Raw genomic sequence first — 15,503 nt, forward strand, 5'->3', positions numbered from 1 at the left:
AACATTTGTCTGGAGTAGGTGAAGATCCATATTAACCGATGTAGGTTAGTTGAAGTCTCACCACATTACAAATCATTTGTACCTCAAGTTTTGTCCAAATTAGGTGAAAATCTAGATTAACCAAATATGGTTGAATGTATTTTGCATTTCAATAAGTTTCAATATTAGTCTATTAAAGAAGTGAATGAATAACTAGAGGGGTGGCACAATTTTTCGTTGCACCTACATTATGCTTATTTTATATTGTGTTCCATATTAGAAACCGTCTTTTGTAAATTGTAACCATAGTTGTTTCTGCAAGCAGAAACTCATGGGTCCCCACACATGCAAAGTTGTATAATGTAAATAGAAGCAAAGGAAGAAAAGTAACTGACCACTATAGGAGCATGTTAAAACAGAAAATAAACATAATATTTACTTTTTTTCAAACATGACATTTTTCAGAATCAAGACGGAATTTATTTGATGTTTTTAAACAAGAATTTAGCGAGAACGAGAAGGAACTCTAGTTAAAACACATAAATGCTATTGTAACAGACTTTTTGTTTCTACATTTTACGAAGACATATTTGCACAAATTTTAGTATACAACCAAAATAATATTGCACAAATTGACCAGCATTGCATGCAACCTATGGTGCAATAACTATTTATATTTAACAAAATTAACATAATTGCTGGATGAAACATTAATTTTATTGGAATGCAACTATTGCAAAAATGGAAAATTGCAGTAACCTCTTATACACAGTAGCTTTAATCTATTTGTACTAAAAATCGTATTATCAAACAGCTTTTTTTAATAAAAAAACGAATTTAAATATTTCCTCAAACGTAAAAACAAATTGCAAATAAGCATGATAAACTTTGGTACTTTTACCGGTAACCCACAGGTACAGTTATCTCAACATTCGCGCGTAAAGTTGCTCACAATAAAATGTGTTTTTGAGTTGAGTTTATTTCGCCGGTGATACAAATCGTAGCAACACAATTGCTCTAAAATATTCACCAAGCCGGAAATTGCGCAACGTTAGGACGTAAAGCGACAAAGTTAAGGGCACAATTGGTGGAAAGATAAGAAATGCGCTGCAGATACACCGTTGCTAAAAAGCGTTATTTTAACACAAATAAGGCGTTAATGATTGTAAAAAAAATATTTGCATTATTTTCTTAACGTTAGGATCAATTAAGGTCGTAAAAAGCGCATTATAGAAGATTTAGAAAGTAAATTTTACACTGACGTTGCATTTAAAACATTTAAAATATTGGATGAGCGAAAGTATTTAGTACGGCAATGATGAATTGTCGTTTTCACTTTTTCAAAATTTCGTACTAAAGAGTTTAAAGAGTCAATTGTCAATTTTCTTTCAACAAAAGATGCATAAGAGTCTTAAAAAATATTAGAATTTCATGTTTTATGAGTTTCACCGATTTTTGACTATTTTGACGCTTTGTATAAAAAATAATATATAGCATTAAATTTGCCTAAGAAGTAAGAACATACGAACGCCTAATTATATTTTTTGCCGTTTAGGTTTAAAATTTCAAGTTGTTTACGATGGATAGTGGTACAGAAAACAATCAAATTGAAGAGCCTGAGTCAAAAAAGCAAAAACTTAGTAATAGTGATGAAAAAACAAGAAAAACTTTTGAAGGGGCTAAAGTTGTTTCAATTTTAAACAACAAAACGACCCAAAAATGTCTTTTTCTTCATGGAAAGTTTGAAGATGACAAAGAAAAAGATGCAGTTTTTATCCTAGAGCGCAAACCGTTTGATACAAAAACAGAATCGTTACAAGCACTGCTATCAGATAAAACAAAACTGACAGGTGATTTGAAAAATGACATTTATTCTACTTTTTCTGCACTACCTAGTGTTCAAAATGATATCAAAGCAACAATAATATACCCAGCTTCGGAAAAACATCTCCGCAAATACCGAAAACAAGATATTTTTGTGGTAAAAGAAACCAAAGAAGATTATAACATGATAACTAAGCCTTATGTCGAACAACAATTTGTGGATAAAATTTTTAACATCCAATGGGTTTACAATATTCTGGACCACAAGGCTGAGATGGAGCGAATTATTTTTGAGGATCAAAATGAAGAAACTGGTTTTGTACTTTTGCCGGACATGAAATGGGATACAAAAGACGTTGACTCGTTTTATGCGATCGCTTTGCCGCGAAAAAGAGGGCTTAAATCGATCCGAGATTTAGATGAAAGTCATGTTGAAATGCTCAAAAACATGCGCTCAAAGTCGTTAGCAGTAATTGCAGACAATTTTGGCATAAAACCTGACCGCCTTCGCATGTACTTCCATTACCAGCCTTCATTTTATCACTTGCATGTTCATATTAATCACATTGAATTAGATTTGCCAGGTACTGGGGCCCTTAGAGCACATCTACTTGATGATGTTATTGAAAATTTGTTGATGCAAGGGGATTACTACCAAAGAAAAACTGTTAGTATGACCCTTCAAGACAGTGACAAGCTTTTGGCTGCATTTAGGGCTAAAGAAAACAATGTTTCTGATGTTTAAGGTTTTGTATGTGATAGTGTTATTATCACTGCCAGTGCCAATGTGTTTTTATTTTCCTATTCTTTGGAGGAACATAAAGGTCAAATTTCTCTAAAAACTAGGAAAAGGATATATTGTTAAAATGTGTTTTAACCTGAGATTAAAGTGTTAAAAAAGGCGGATTAAAAAATAAAAAATAAAACGGCAGAGGGTATCATTTATTCCTACAACATTAAATTACTACACTCTAATATATATTGCCAGATAAAACTGTGTGAAAAAATACGGGGTAAAGCACACAATTGATCAGTAAAAAGTTCATTTATAGACTCTAGTTCTTTTACAACAGGTACTTTTGTCGCATTGCTACATCCCTAAATGCCCCCCCTAAAAAAACCTACATGCACTATTGTCATACAGGAACACCTGCCCACACCCTAAAAATTAAGCAGAACTGGTGTTATAATGGTGCATTGTTTTAAACAAAAATGCTTCATTTTTTCGAGTTCCACAACACAGAACATTTGTACACTAGTTGTGTTAAATCATACTTTTACATTTTTTACCAAAGTTGTGCCAAGTTTAAATTTGTACATATTCTTTTCGTTTTGATTTAAAAGCCTGATTCAAAAAAGTAGGCTTACAATTTTACCAATTCTTTTCTACAGACAATTATACATACAGTACGATAGTACATGTTGTATTTTACATTGTGAAACAAATGTTGTATTGGTCATGTGAAGAAACAAAGCGGAACGATTGAAAATGGGAAACTTGTTGACAAGATGGAGGGTAAGGGATAAAGACGTACAGATTTGCTAGTTGCTATTATACAGTTGCTACTAAAGTTGTTTGCATTTGACCTTTTGCATTAGGGTAAAAAGTGTAATGTGTTATGCCACTCAAACATATAATATATATAATGGTTTTAATGTGTTAATGCAATTAGGTAATGGCATAACCCTTTCTGTTAAGTGCCCACTAAAGCCCATTTAGCCAAACGTGTTTGTAAACATCACTTGCAATAGCACATGGGCTGTTGCAGTACATACAATGCACAGCTGTTCAAATGTCTCAATGAGTGTTTGACACTCCACAGCATGTTAGTGATGGGACGATACCAGGTTTTGAAGCGAGTACTGATACTGAGTACAAGTACCATGTGTATGATACCTATTACAGAGTACTTAGTGTTGTACTTAGTTGTATATCACTAGCTAATTTATCTCCCTTGTGCTTGCACGCACACCGACATGCAGAACATGTAGAAAAATGTGATTTCCACACGATAGCGAAAAAATATACGTAACCTGGCGGAACTTTTTTCCGGATTTTGTGCTGTCCAAAGCAAATATTTGGCAAAAAAGTTGCCCGTATTCTTATAGTGTAAACCGGCCTTAGGTATAGAAAAGTGAGGCAAAATATTTTGATACCGAGTATCGATACCATTGAAATCATTCGATACAATCAACACTGAGTGCCGGGTACTCGTCCCATCAATACATTATGTCTTTTTCCCATCAATTTTCACCACTGCAAGTAATTTGGTTGCTGTTTTAAAGAGAATTCTTTTTCAGAAATCCAAGACCACGGTGGAGGTATTGGAACAGATTGACAAAGACATCGAAAGACTAGAAAAGTTTAAACGGCTCAACAATGCGACAAAAAAGCGGGTAAAAAGATTTCCACATTTATTATGTCTTAAACGTTTAAACCAGGGGTGTGCTACCTGCAGCCCGCAGGCCAAATGCGGCCCATTGATTAAAGGTTGTGCAGCTTGCGGAAGCGCTTAAATTCGAATGTACTGGCAAACGAGTCCAATTATTATGTATTTTTGAACAGAATAATGTGCCTGATGCTATTTTTCTGCGACCTGGCAATATGTGTCAAGAATCAAATGCGAATTTTACTTGTAGTTATGCTTATTTGGTATGCAAGAAAGTAAAATCACATTGTCTTATTTAAAGGTGTGGCCCGCGATGTAATCTTGGTAATTGTATTTGACCCCACAGTGACAAAGGTTGCACACCTTTGATTTAAACCAATGTTTCTTAAATTCTTTATGTGTTACCATTTATGTACTGCTCCATTAATTGTAATTGGAAAAGAAATTTAGGATTAAAATACTGTAACCTTAAACAGTGGCGTATCCAAGGGGGGGGTTTTGGGGGTCCGGACCCCCCCCCCTTTTCAAAAAGTTGTGCGTAAATTAAATAGGCCAGAATCGTTCCGTTTACCACTGCGTGATAACAGGGAGTCGTTAACTCAAAGACGCGAGCCTTCAATCTCTTGTATTCGATTGTTATCTAATCGCCAATTGTGACGTAACAAGGGTTCAATAAGGAGGTTTATGTGCTAACAATCGGAAAGTTATGTTCCGGCTACGACGCTGGTAGCAGTTTCTTGCTAAGTGGTAACTGCACTAAGTGCAACATATCAAACTGTTTTTGCATTTGAACAATGTAAAAGTGTTAAAAACGTGTAATGTTGTGTTGCTTTGGTCTGCCAAACACGTATATAATAGTTTGTCAAAAACATTAGATCGATGTAAATCGAGTCATGTTATTAGGGTAATTTGTTACTTGCCAGGCACAATTTATGCCTTCTGCAGTTACCACCGTTAGTGCATTCGTGACTTTGCGCAACTTAACAGTAGGATTACCGCTTCAGCAAGAAATTTAGTTCTTTAGAAATTGGACCCTGTTTTGTTAAGCAACGATTTTGATTACCTGACAGTAACGCTTATTTTGCAGCTGCAGTTTGGCTGAGTAAGCTAGATAGCAGCGGCGAAATCAGAAAACTACAAAGCTTTCGCTAAAATTACCTGTTCTTCCTGTCAATTAGATGGGTAGAGAAACCGCCAATTTGGTAAAAAGTGCTTTGCCGCATAACGCGTCATTTTGAACGATGTGTGACGTCATAATGACTTCATTAGGGATTTCCCCCCAAAAAAATTGTTGGACCCCCCCCCTTTAAAAATTTCTGGATACGCCCCTGACCTTAAGTTATCTTGGGGTGCTCCTGGCTACCATTAAGGGCTTGCTGTTTGACGAACACAGCTAATAAAATTTCTTTACCTGTCTGTCTTCATAATTTTACGCAATATATATATTTACAAATTACCGTATATACTCGCGTATAGGTCGCAATTTTTTTCCTTATATTTTTAAAAAATATGTAAGTGCGACCTATCCGCTTGACATAAGTGCAAATTGCCACCAAGTCGGAAAAAAATAAAAGTTTTCGGCGATTGCAAGTACGTATTTCCCGGTCGGCTTATTGGGCGGATATAACGTATTTATTCGAGTATAATGCGCATAATTTTATACTAATTTTCAATAAAAAAATTAAGGGTGCGCGTTATAGACACGAATTGTAGTGGAAATGTGCTATTGCCACTGTGGTTCTATTGAATACGGGTGCATGCGCTCGGGCACGCACATACCAATGCGAGACAGTTTCATGAGCGCACTCAGCGTACATTGGATTTTCCCGCTTTGATGAGAAAACATAGTTTTGTGGTTTCAATGCTAAAAAACAACCAATTGCACCAGTTATTTATGCAAAACAGCTAGGCTAAGGGCCTTTTAAATCCCTCGATTTTCAGTGCGAGTTAACTCTAAATTGCACTTTTTTAACACAAAACTAATAGTGCGACCTATACGGTGGCGCGACCTATAGGCGAGTATATACGGTATGTCATAATTTCCTTATTTTAATAATACTAATATCTTTTTTTAGATTATCACAAGCCTGCTGATATATTCTCTGGTTCTTTACATCATTGCATTCATTTGCCTTTATTTATTCTACATACCTGAAATGACGTTTATTAATGTCGTTGGATTTCAAATTGCGCCCACACTGTGTTTGTCTGTACTGTAAGTATAAATGCATGTACCATTATTTTATAAGTGAATTACAGACAGTATTTCGGTCTATAGCAGGGGTCGGCAACCCCAAAGCGATACGAAAAATCATTATGCATATCATTTTGTCAATGACCTCCAAGCATATGTTCGCGAATTTTCTATGAAACATCGGCGAAAAAAACACCCGAATGTAATGCAGCCATTATCAAACTAGACACAGGGATAAACCATTGAAAAAGTTTACCTGGGTTATATAAGTTGAAACCTACATCTTTTTTTAATATTCGGAAAGTCAAATATTAATGGTTCATTAAAAGTTTGTGATGCACCCTTGTATACCTTTTCGTACTGGTGCACCCCATGCATATTTTGGTGCACACTAGGGTGCACCGTGTACACCAGTTGAGGAGCACTGCTCTGTATTATTGATATCTGCTGGTACAAACCATTATTACTTAGTAAAATGTTGGCACGCAAGGTCATTAAGACACTACTTTTTTCCTCGGCACATTTTGCAGAATTATATATATATATCACAAAACGTTGTTTCAAAAAAATATATATATATATTTTGCACCTTTATTGTGGTGTATGAGGCTTTCATTAATACCAAATGTGATTAAATTGAGTTTTCTATGCCCTTAAAATCACTGGTTTGAACAAAAGTGGTACATATTATTTTTAGGCAAATACATCTTAAATTTTGTGACTAACTAATTAGTTTTAAATGCAGCAAAAAGCATGGCGTCTTTTTGGCACTTTTCCGTAATATATATATAGTCCTAATAATAATTTATTTTACACAAACTTATGATCATTTTTTAACTTCACATATTTTTTTTATTTCAGACTTTATGCTTTAATTCGTTTACTCCATTGGTGGTTTGTACGAAAAATTGTCAAAAATGGTGAGTCTGAAAAACTGTTTTAAACTGTTGCTTGCTTAACAGTTATATACATTTTTTAAGTACAGACGAGTACAGTTATCTGTTTTTCCAATTTACCCAACTTTTTTCATGATTTTTATGATATCAAATGCAATTTATTTACCAAATGGTGTAGGCTTAGATTTACAATCCCATTATAATCAAACAGTTTATGCTATTAACTTGGTCTGTGGATACATGTTCTCGTTTGGCAATAAAGTTTATCACAACACCATTGCATTAAGAGTCATTGCCGTGTTAAAATGTAATACAGTGTGTTATTGTTGTATGCATCTATTGTTTCTATTAAAATTCTGTTGATTTTTCAGATTCCGAACTTCAGGAGTTAAGAGATCAAAGAAAAGAAATTGTAAGTTTATCTGCAAAAAGTTTTGTTCTAAAATATTACACTACTTTCTAAAATAGTTGGGGTCAAATTAAAAAAAACAAAACAGAAAAATAATCAAATTTGAGCCTAAAACTGCATTTTTGATTTGTCTTCTAATAGAGAAACATATTATTTAACCCTTTATGTCACATATTCAATACATAGTGATCTCGAAATCATGTAAGATTACTGAGAATGAAAAATATTTTCCAAGTATGAGAATCAGTCCATCAATTTACATGGAATATATATATTACGCCCACCTGGCGTCTTTAGTTCCTACAAAACCAGAGGAAAACACACGCAATAAAAAACAATTAAAAGTAATTAAAACACAACAAAGTGAAGAATAAATCGCAGATCACGTTTTGTTTTGATATTTTGCCACTAAATCATTATTTTTACCACATCGCAAAACCTTTCATAGGTAACAAAATAATCTAACACCAGTGTTATCAATAAAATACTGTAGTACTCTTTTGCATAAAGTCTAAACTGTTTGTATGTCAAACTTTTTTTATTCAGCTTGAAAACGTCATGGAAACAGAAACGTACAAAAAAGCGAAAGAAATTTTGGAAAAATTTGATCCAGAGACCAAGAAAAAATTGGAAGAAGAAAGGGCACGAAGGGAAAGCCCACAACCTGCTCCCAGTCCTGGAACAGGTATTCTGAGTTTAACCTTTGTTTCTCGTATCAAATTGGTTTTTGTCAGTCTTAATTAAAATGCCCAAAAATTAATGCACAGCAGAACATATATTTTTAGTTTAGAGCACAGAATAAATCTTCAGAAAGTTAAGATGAACATAAATTCATTACTGGGATCAGCCCTGAAGCGTCTATGCTGACCAGCGATCACGGCACACTCATATAGAAATCATAGTACGCCAGGCCTATTAAAGGAGTAATACCGAATCAGTCGGTCACCAGGCATCTTGATAAACAAACTTTTAGCAAAAGGAAAAGGCATTGCGTTCCATTCTTTTTTCCTTTGTTCGTGCACTGTACTAGTCGCATTCAGTGTTATTTACCCTGATGAAGACGACCTGTATAGGACGTCGAAACGTCGGAATAAAATTACTTCTGCCAGAAGAGCTCTATAAACTTGGTCAAAGGCATTACATATAATTCTAGTTAATAGCATACCAAAAATTGCCCAGTTTTTTTAAGGAATTCACCAAAATAAGTGACCATAACTTAGCCACATTGTAGACTTTCAGTTTGCAATAAGACTGTTTGTGTTATAATAAAGCCATGTTTGACAATTAAAAAAATTACAGGCTATATTAACTTTCATAATGTTAAACATATATGTGTTTAGACAACTTTCAAATGTGACTCTGACACTAAAAATAGTTAGACAGCTGCATTATGCAATTAAGTTCCGCAGGGGACAACGTCATTTAAAAATAAGGTCACTGATTAGTGCTATAGAGGTGTTAACTGGCTTTCATCACTGAAAAGGCCTAATCCACCAATAATGTTTTCACCTAGTTAACACCTAATAAACAATAAGGGTCATATTGTTATATTACAGTAGAAATCACTATTTAGGATTCTTTTAAATTCCAAATACTGTTAATTTCATCAATGGTCAATCTGGTAATCCCCTACTACGAAGCTGACATGTGCAGCATACAAGGCAGTCAATGGTGCTTGTGATTCAACTTTCGGCGGGTTCACCACTGAGCCGGTGTAACTCAGTTGGTAGAGCACAAGTCCTGAAAAGACTCCTGTCATGGGTTCGAATCCCACCGCAGGCTACATTTTTCTAGTGTGTGCCTTGCCAAATGCTTGGTGACCAGCTGATTCAGTATAACCCCTTCAATAGGCCTGGCATATTATGATTTGTAAAAGTGTTTTGGGGGACCGTTTCGGTCTAACGTTTTCGGTCTAAATTTCTCCAGCGGTTTCCCAAAATTTGGACTTGCGACTACAACTACAGGTTTTGGTATTTAAATGAAACACTTGCGGTCTCTTAAAACTACTTAGCGGTCACCCAAACCAAACCTTAAAAAAAACCTGTGCATGAACACTTCAGGGTTGATCCCAGTTATGAATAAATGTTACTGTATTTAAGATTCGGGGTAAAGGTGATTACTACCACTTGTTTGACACTAGACAAATAACAGAAAAAAAGCTTTGCAAAATTTTGGCTTAAAAACACAAATCATATATTACATAAAATTTTTAATGGCGATGCCTTTATAGTAAAATATATTTGTTTTTTTTAAACAAAACAGCAAACGAATTTCAACCAGGAAAGAAACGTTACATTACGAGTAAAATTGGGACGACTCCTAGAATTAATTTACTAGAATACAAAAAAAGTTGTACGATTTTCAAGTTTAAAGAGCTCTTCTGGCAAATGTGATTTTTATTCCGACGTTTCGACGTCCTATACAGGTTGTACGATTTTATTAATAAGATTTCTGTGTTTTTTACCCAGAACTTCGTCGTCGCAACCAACCGATGTCACCCCCACAAATGATGCCTCCTGGCACCCCACGCTCACCCAACCAGAGTGTAGGGCCGACCCCAGTGTCAATGCAAAGAGGTTTTAATGGAATGATTCGAGGTACTTACTATTATTGCTTCAAAAAATACACAAAGTATTAAAGTTTAGTATATGAAACACTTAAAGCTGTAATTTTAGTATAGTTTAGAGCAGGGGTTCTTAACCAGGGGTGCACGCACCCCCAAGGGGTGCGAGAACTGTTCCTAGGGGGTGCGGGGGTGCTGAATCATTAAGGTTGGTTAGGTCTATTCTATTTAAGCAATTACAGAAGGGGGAGCGAAAATTGGTTGGTGATTTGAAAGAGGGTGCGAAAATTGGTTGGTAATTTGAAAGGGGTGCAGCAAGGAAAAAAGGTTAAGAACCACTGGTTTAGAGTTTTTTAATAACTGAAGGCTTCCAATATTCAAAAAGTGTTAAAATCGTACTTTAAAACAGACTATTCCTTTTGATGCCATTATCAGGCTTTATTATGGGTCCCCTTGCCTGAATATTGCTTTTGTCCATATTTTCTCTCTAACACTGGTTTGTTCCAAGCATTTGGTCAAGTAAGAGTGCTTCAAACTTGTTTAAATTTAAACACATGTTAGTTAGTTATCTAAACTTGATCCTCCTGACGTTTGACCTTAAATGACCCAGCGGTTCACCCACAGGCCCCCCCAAAAAGGAAAAATTTAAAAAGGACTGTGCTTACCAGGGGCGTATCCAGAAATTTTTAAAGGGGGGGTCCAACGGTTTATTTTGGGAAATTCCCTAATGACGTCATTATACGTCATTAGATCGCTTTGAAAAATTTTCCACACAGAAGTGCTTAACCGCACGAGACTGAATACGTAATTAACATGTCAAAATGCCACTAAAATGTCGCTTATTTCGTTTTCTCGTTCAAAACGACGCGTTAAGCGGCAAAACGCTTTGTCCAAAATTGTAAGCAGGCCCGAAACCGTAACCCGGTCCAACTTTCGACTTTGGCGGTTTCTCTACCTGTCCAATTGACAGAACGACAAATTATTTTAGCAAAAGCTTTGTAGTTTTCTGATCCCGCCGCTGCTATTTAGCTTACTCAGCAAAACTGCAGCCAGGCAATCAAAATCGTTGCTTAAAAAACGGGCAGCAATTTCTAAAGAACTGAACGCCTTTCTGAAGCGGCAATCCTACTGTTAAGTTGCACAATGTCAGGGATGCACTAAAGTTGGTAACTGCAGAAGGCAAAAATTGGCGAGTAACAAATTACGTTTACCTGTGTGTGGCAAACTAATACGTGTTTGTCAGGTCGAAACTGTTAAGTTATTTTATTATTAACAAAGTTAACAGAAACAATACAACATTAAACGTTTTTAACCATTTTTACTCAGTTTACGTTGTTTTACTGCAAAAACAGTTGCATTTAGTACATTTAACACTAACAAAAACAAATTAAAACCAGCGTTCTAACCGGAACGTAACTTTTCGCTTGTTAGCGCATAAAACTCCTTGTTAAACCCTTGTTACGTCACAATTGGCGATTAGATAACAAGCGAATACAAGAGATTGAAAGCTCACAGCTTTGGGATAACGACTCCCTGTTATCAGGCAACGGTAACGGAACGATTTGAGCCTATTTAATTAACGCACAAAATTTTTGAAAAGGGGGGGGTCCGGACCCCCAACCCCCCCTTGGATACGCCACTGGTGCTTACTAAAGTACAGGGTCCAGGAGTTTCATGCTTTGTTGGTTGGTGCATTGTAAAGTGTTTTAAATGATTTTATAACGTTTAGTTGGATTCACCCATTTTTCATATTATTTCACATATATATTATCTTTTCACATATATATAAATATTGTTATTGTTTTTTTCAATTAAACAAAAATTGTGTTTAGGTCCACGCCCCCCTGTTGTGCTGCCCCGCCCACTTCTGGACCAGAATCCAACAGCAATGGACAAAGTCTTGGAATATCTTATGGGCGATGGTTTAAACAACAGGTCAGTAGAAGAAAAAAACTGCAAATTTAATGTTTTGTACTGTTCTGTAACATTTTCTAATCCAATTCAAATTATTTTTTAACTTAATAAAACCATTTGCTTTGGAACACTATATACGGATCTCTTCATAAGTTTAATGATGAAAATAACGGCCTAATTAAATGTAGAAAATGACATGCTTTATTGTTTAAACGTTTCGGCAAATGCTCCTGTCATCATCAGTGATTAAAAGGCCACATCAGTTACACCCAGTGGTGGGATTTAAATTTTTTGTCAGCTGGGTCTATCACTTTTGTTACAAAAAGTCCATTGACAGTAACCAGTAATGCTAACCGGTTCGCTGATCTCATAAAATTTTGTGAGACGGTTTTATAGAACCGGTGCAAACTGTCTGAATCCCACCACTGGATGTAAGTCACCTGCATGTGTTAGAAGTATGGCCAACAGATGCAGACCAAAACAACCATTTAGGATATTTTGTGTTTTCAGATATGCATTGATTTGCAAGAACTGCTATTCACACAATGGGATGGCACTGAAAGAAGAGTTTGAATATATGGGTATGTCTAATTCACACTATACTTGACAGTTGACACTAGCTATTAGACTAAGGCAGGCAGTGGCTCGAATCTTTTATAGTTCCTGGCTGCCTTAGTAGCCCTTAAAGCGCATGCCCCCTGCAAATCAAATGCTGATAGTAAACTTGAGAAAATTAAGCTGAAGGCTATGTTATGGATCATAATGCTGTATTATGGTAGACTTGTTGCATGCATTTGGTCAAGAAAGAGTGCTTCAAACTTATTCAAATTTACACACATGTTAGTCAGTTATCCAAATTTGATCCTCCCAAAGTTTGACCCCAGATAACCCAGCGGTTCACCCATAGGCCCCTAAAACATGATTTTTTGAAATGGCTACACTCACTAAAGTACATGATCCAGGAATTTCATATTTTCTAATTGGTGCATTGTAAAGTATACAAGAAAAAATGCTATCAAATTGTAGGTTACAGCACTTAAATGGTTGAAAATTACAGCATTAGACAAAATATTCTGGTTTGCCTACCATTAAACACAGTATGTTAAAACCCACAGCTCAAACCATTGTGATGTCATAATACAATTTCAATTAACAGTGCAGACTATTGTGACATCATACAAAGTAACAATTAGGAGCTTTAAATTAAATTAATGTTATAAACAACTAGTGATGGGACGATAGTGTTGTGCTTAGTTGTATAATATTAGCTACACACATGCAGAAGCATGCTGAAAAATGTGATTTCCACATGATAGCAAAAAAATATACATAACCTGGCAGATCTTTTTCCTGATTTGTGCTGTCCTAACCAAATATTGGCAAAATGTTGCCCGTATTATTATAGTGCAACCGGTCTCGGTATCGAACGTTGTTATTGAAAACTGAAACATAATATTCGATACCGAGTACGAGTATCGATACCACTAAAATCGTTCGATACTGAGAACTGAGCACCAGGTACTTCTCCCATCACTATAAACAACTGTTTTATTGACTTTTTTAATGTTCCAGAATATCGCTGTGGTTATTGTCGTTTTTACAACCCACCACGAAAACAGCGACCTAACGCTCCAGTTCTGCCAAGCAGGATTCAGCAAATTACTCAGGACGATAAGACACTGATGTTAAAACCACTGGAGCGCGACAGTGGGAATGACGACTCACCCACCTCATCGAAAACATCAGAAACAGGTAACACTCTCTCTTATTAAGTATAGGTTTGCAGTTACACAAAGGGCATTTGGAAATATTTGAAAGCACAATTGTGTAAAAATGCAGGCGGTTATTGTTTTTGACTTAAGTCCTTATTTTCAACAATTACAAGTCAATTTCCCTGCTACAAGTAAAAGTAAACCTAGACCCGAGCTGTCGTGAGATGCACAAAATATTTTCTACCAACAATGAGTTGCTGTAACAAATTGTTTCTGGCAAAAAAATATGGCATGACTCGTATAAATGCACAGATTTGTTTAAAAATGTTTCGTATGAAATTTAATACTTCGGTTTTCCTTATGTTGTGGTCCATGTCGATGGCAACCCTGTTTAAAGTCCTTTACGTATTTTTACCAATTATGTGCAATTTTTAGAGCATGCCGACGTACCACCTGTGGTTGCAAGCCAAGAGGACACAGAACAGCATAGAAAACAGCTTGATTTTGATTCCGAAAATGACGGTACAAGCCAAGTTGAAGAAAATGCTGCAGAGGATGTAGATGAAACAGTTGAAGAAAAAATGGACGTAGAACCAGAAGAACCGGTTTCAAATGGTTTGCACGAGATGCAAGAAAGTAGTGATTTATAGGTGGAGGTTTGTTTTGATGGTGCTTGGTGTTTTCAATTTAAAGTTTTGTGAAAAACAATGACAAAAGCTCTGAACTGCTGGTGAACGTTTAAAATTGCTTGATGGGTTGCAAACCCTTATAAAGTTTTGTATTGTGTACTACATGCTCAAAAATTAGTCCCTTTTTTCAGTAGTTGGATTCAAATCTTTTGTCTGCCGGTTCTATCACAAAAGTCATATTTTTCAGCCGGTTCTGTTACAAAAAGTCCATTGACAGTAACCAGTAATGCTAACCGGTTCGCTGATCTCATAAAATTTCACAAGACGGTTCTATAGAACTGGTTCGCACCGGCTGAATCCAACCACTGCCTTTATTCTATAGATTCATAACCTTCATTAAAAAATATTCAAAAAGTATGGAACAATTTGTTTTGGTTCATAATTTTTTTACTGTGACATTTGTTTGTAAAAATATTGCATTAAAATTCATTAAAAGAATAACAGGAAAATTGTAACAACTTTATGCAGAGAAGACCTAAAAAATTGAAAAAGAAGTAATTTTATTAATTTTTCTGCCAAAAATACTGCCATTGATAAAAAAAATTACCAATTTTTCACATAAAGCCAGTATGTATTATACCAGTCAACTCAATTTTAACATGTAAAATAAGTTTGTAGTACGAAAAACTGCCTCTTAAGGAAACAAATTAGATAGTTCTGCCATCCATGTTTGCTATTATCAGTTCTTGGTTTTGAAATGTTTGTTTTTTATTAGTATAACAGCTGCTTACAGGCTAATTGCAGTTGTATTTTTAAGTTATTGTGTGATTTTTTCGTTTCTTTCTTGTCTGCAAATCTTATGTTTCGTTCTTTTGTGCACAAATTAATAAAATTTACAGCATTATACATGAGTATTTGGTTGTATAAAGCTAAAACACGGCAGGATAAAGTTTAAAGAGCTCTTCTGGCAAAAAAACTTGATACTATGCCTGG

The 15,503-nt window shown here is 35.4% G+C and overlaps 2 protein-coding genes across 2 annotated transcripts; both read left to right on the forward strand.

Moving 5' to 3' along the window:
• Positions 1-1,538: 1,538 nt before the first annotated feature.
• LOC145217688 (m7GpppX diphosphatase-like) lies at positions 1,539-3,196 on the forward strand. Its single transcript, XM_080085026.1, has one exon. The coding sequence runs from the start codon at positions 1,559-1,561 to the stop codon at positions 2,546-2,548; it is 990 nt and encodes a 329-aa protein (XP_079941152.1). The 5' UTR covers positions 1,539-1,558; the 3' UTR covers positions 2,549-3,196.
• On the forward strand, positions 3,189-15,416 carry LOC145217684 (endoplasmic reticulum junction formation protein lunapark-B-like). Its single transcript, XM_080085022.1, has 11 exons — positions 3,189-3,319; positions 4,105-4,200; positions 6,269-6,408; positions 7,249-7,307; positions 7,655-7,695; positions 8,239-8,377; positions 10,161-10,289; positions 12,088-12,190; positions 12,680-12,750; positions 13,742-13,921; positions 14,317-15,416. The coding sequence occupies exons 1-11, from the start codon at positions 3,293-3,295 to the stop codon at positions 14,529-14,531; spliced, it is 1,200 nt and encodes a 399-aa protein (XP_079941148.1). The 5' UTR covers positions 3,189-3,292; the 3' UTR covers positions 14,532-15,416.
• Positions 15,417-15,503: the final 87 nt, after the last annotated feature.

This window comes from Phallusia mammillata, chromosome 3 (genome assembly GCF_965637545.1).
Source record: "Phallusia mammillata chromosome 3, kaPhaMamm4.hap1.1, whole genome shotgun sequence".
NCBI lineage: Eukaryota > Metazoa > Chordata > Ascidiacea > Phlebobranchia > Ascidiidae > Phallusia > Phallusia mammillata.

Bases quoted from the DNA above. Each gene is read 5' to 3' on its own strand.
- LOC145217684 (XM_080085022.1), top strand. From the start codon at position 3,293: ATGGGAAACTTGTTGACAAGATGGAGG. The intron at 3,320-4,104 runs GTAAGGGATAAA...ATTCTTTTTCAG, and splicing joins ACTTGTTGACAAGATGGAGG to AAATCCAAGACCACGGTGGA. The intron at 13,922-14,316 runs GTAACACTCTCT...TGCAATTTTTAG, and splicing joins ATCGAAAACATCAGAAACAG to AGCATGCCGACGTACCACCT.
- LOC145217688 (XM_080085026.1), top strand. From the start codon at position 1,559: ATGGATAGTGGTACAGAAAACAATCAAATTGAAGAGCCTGAGTCAAAA.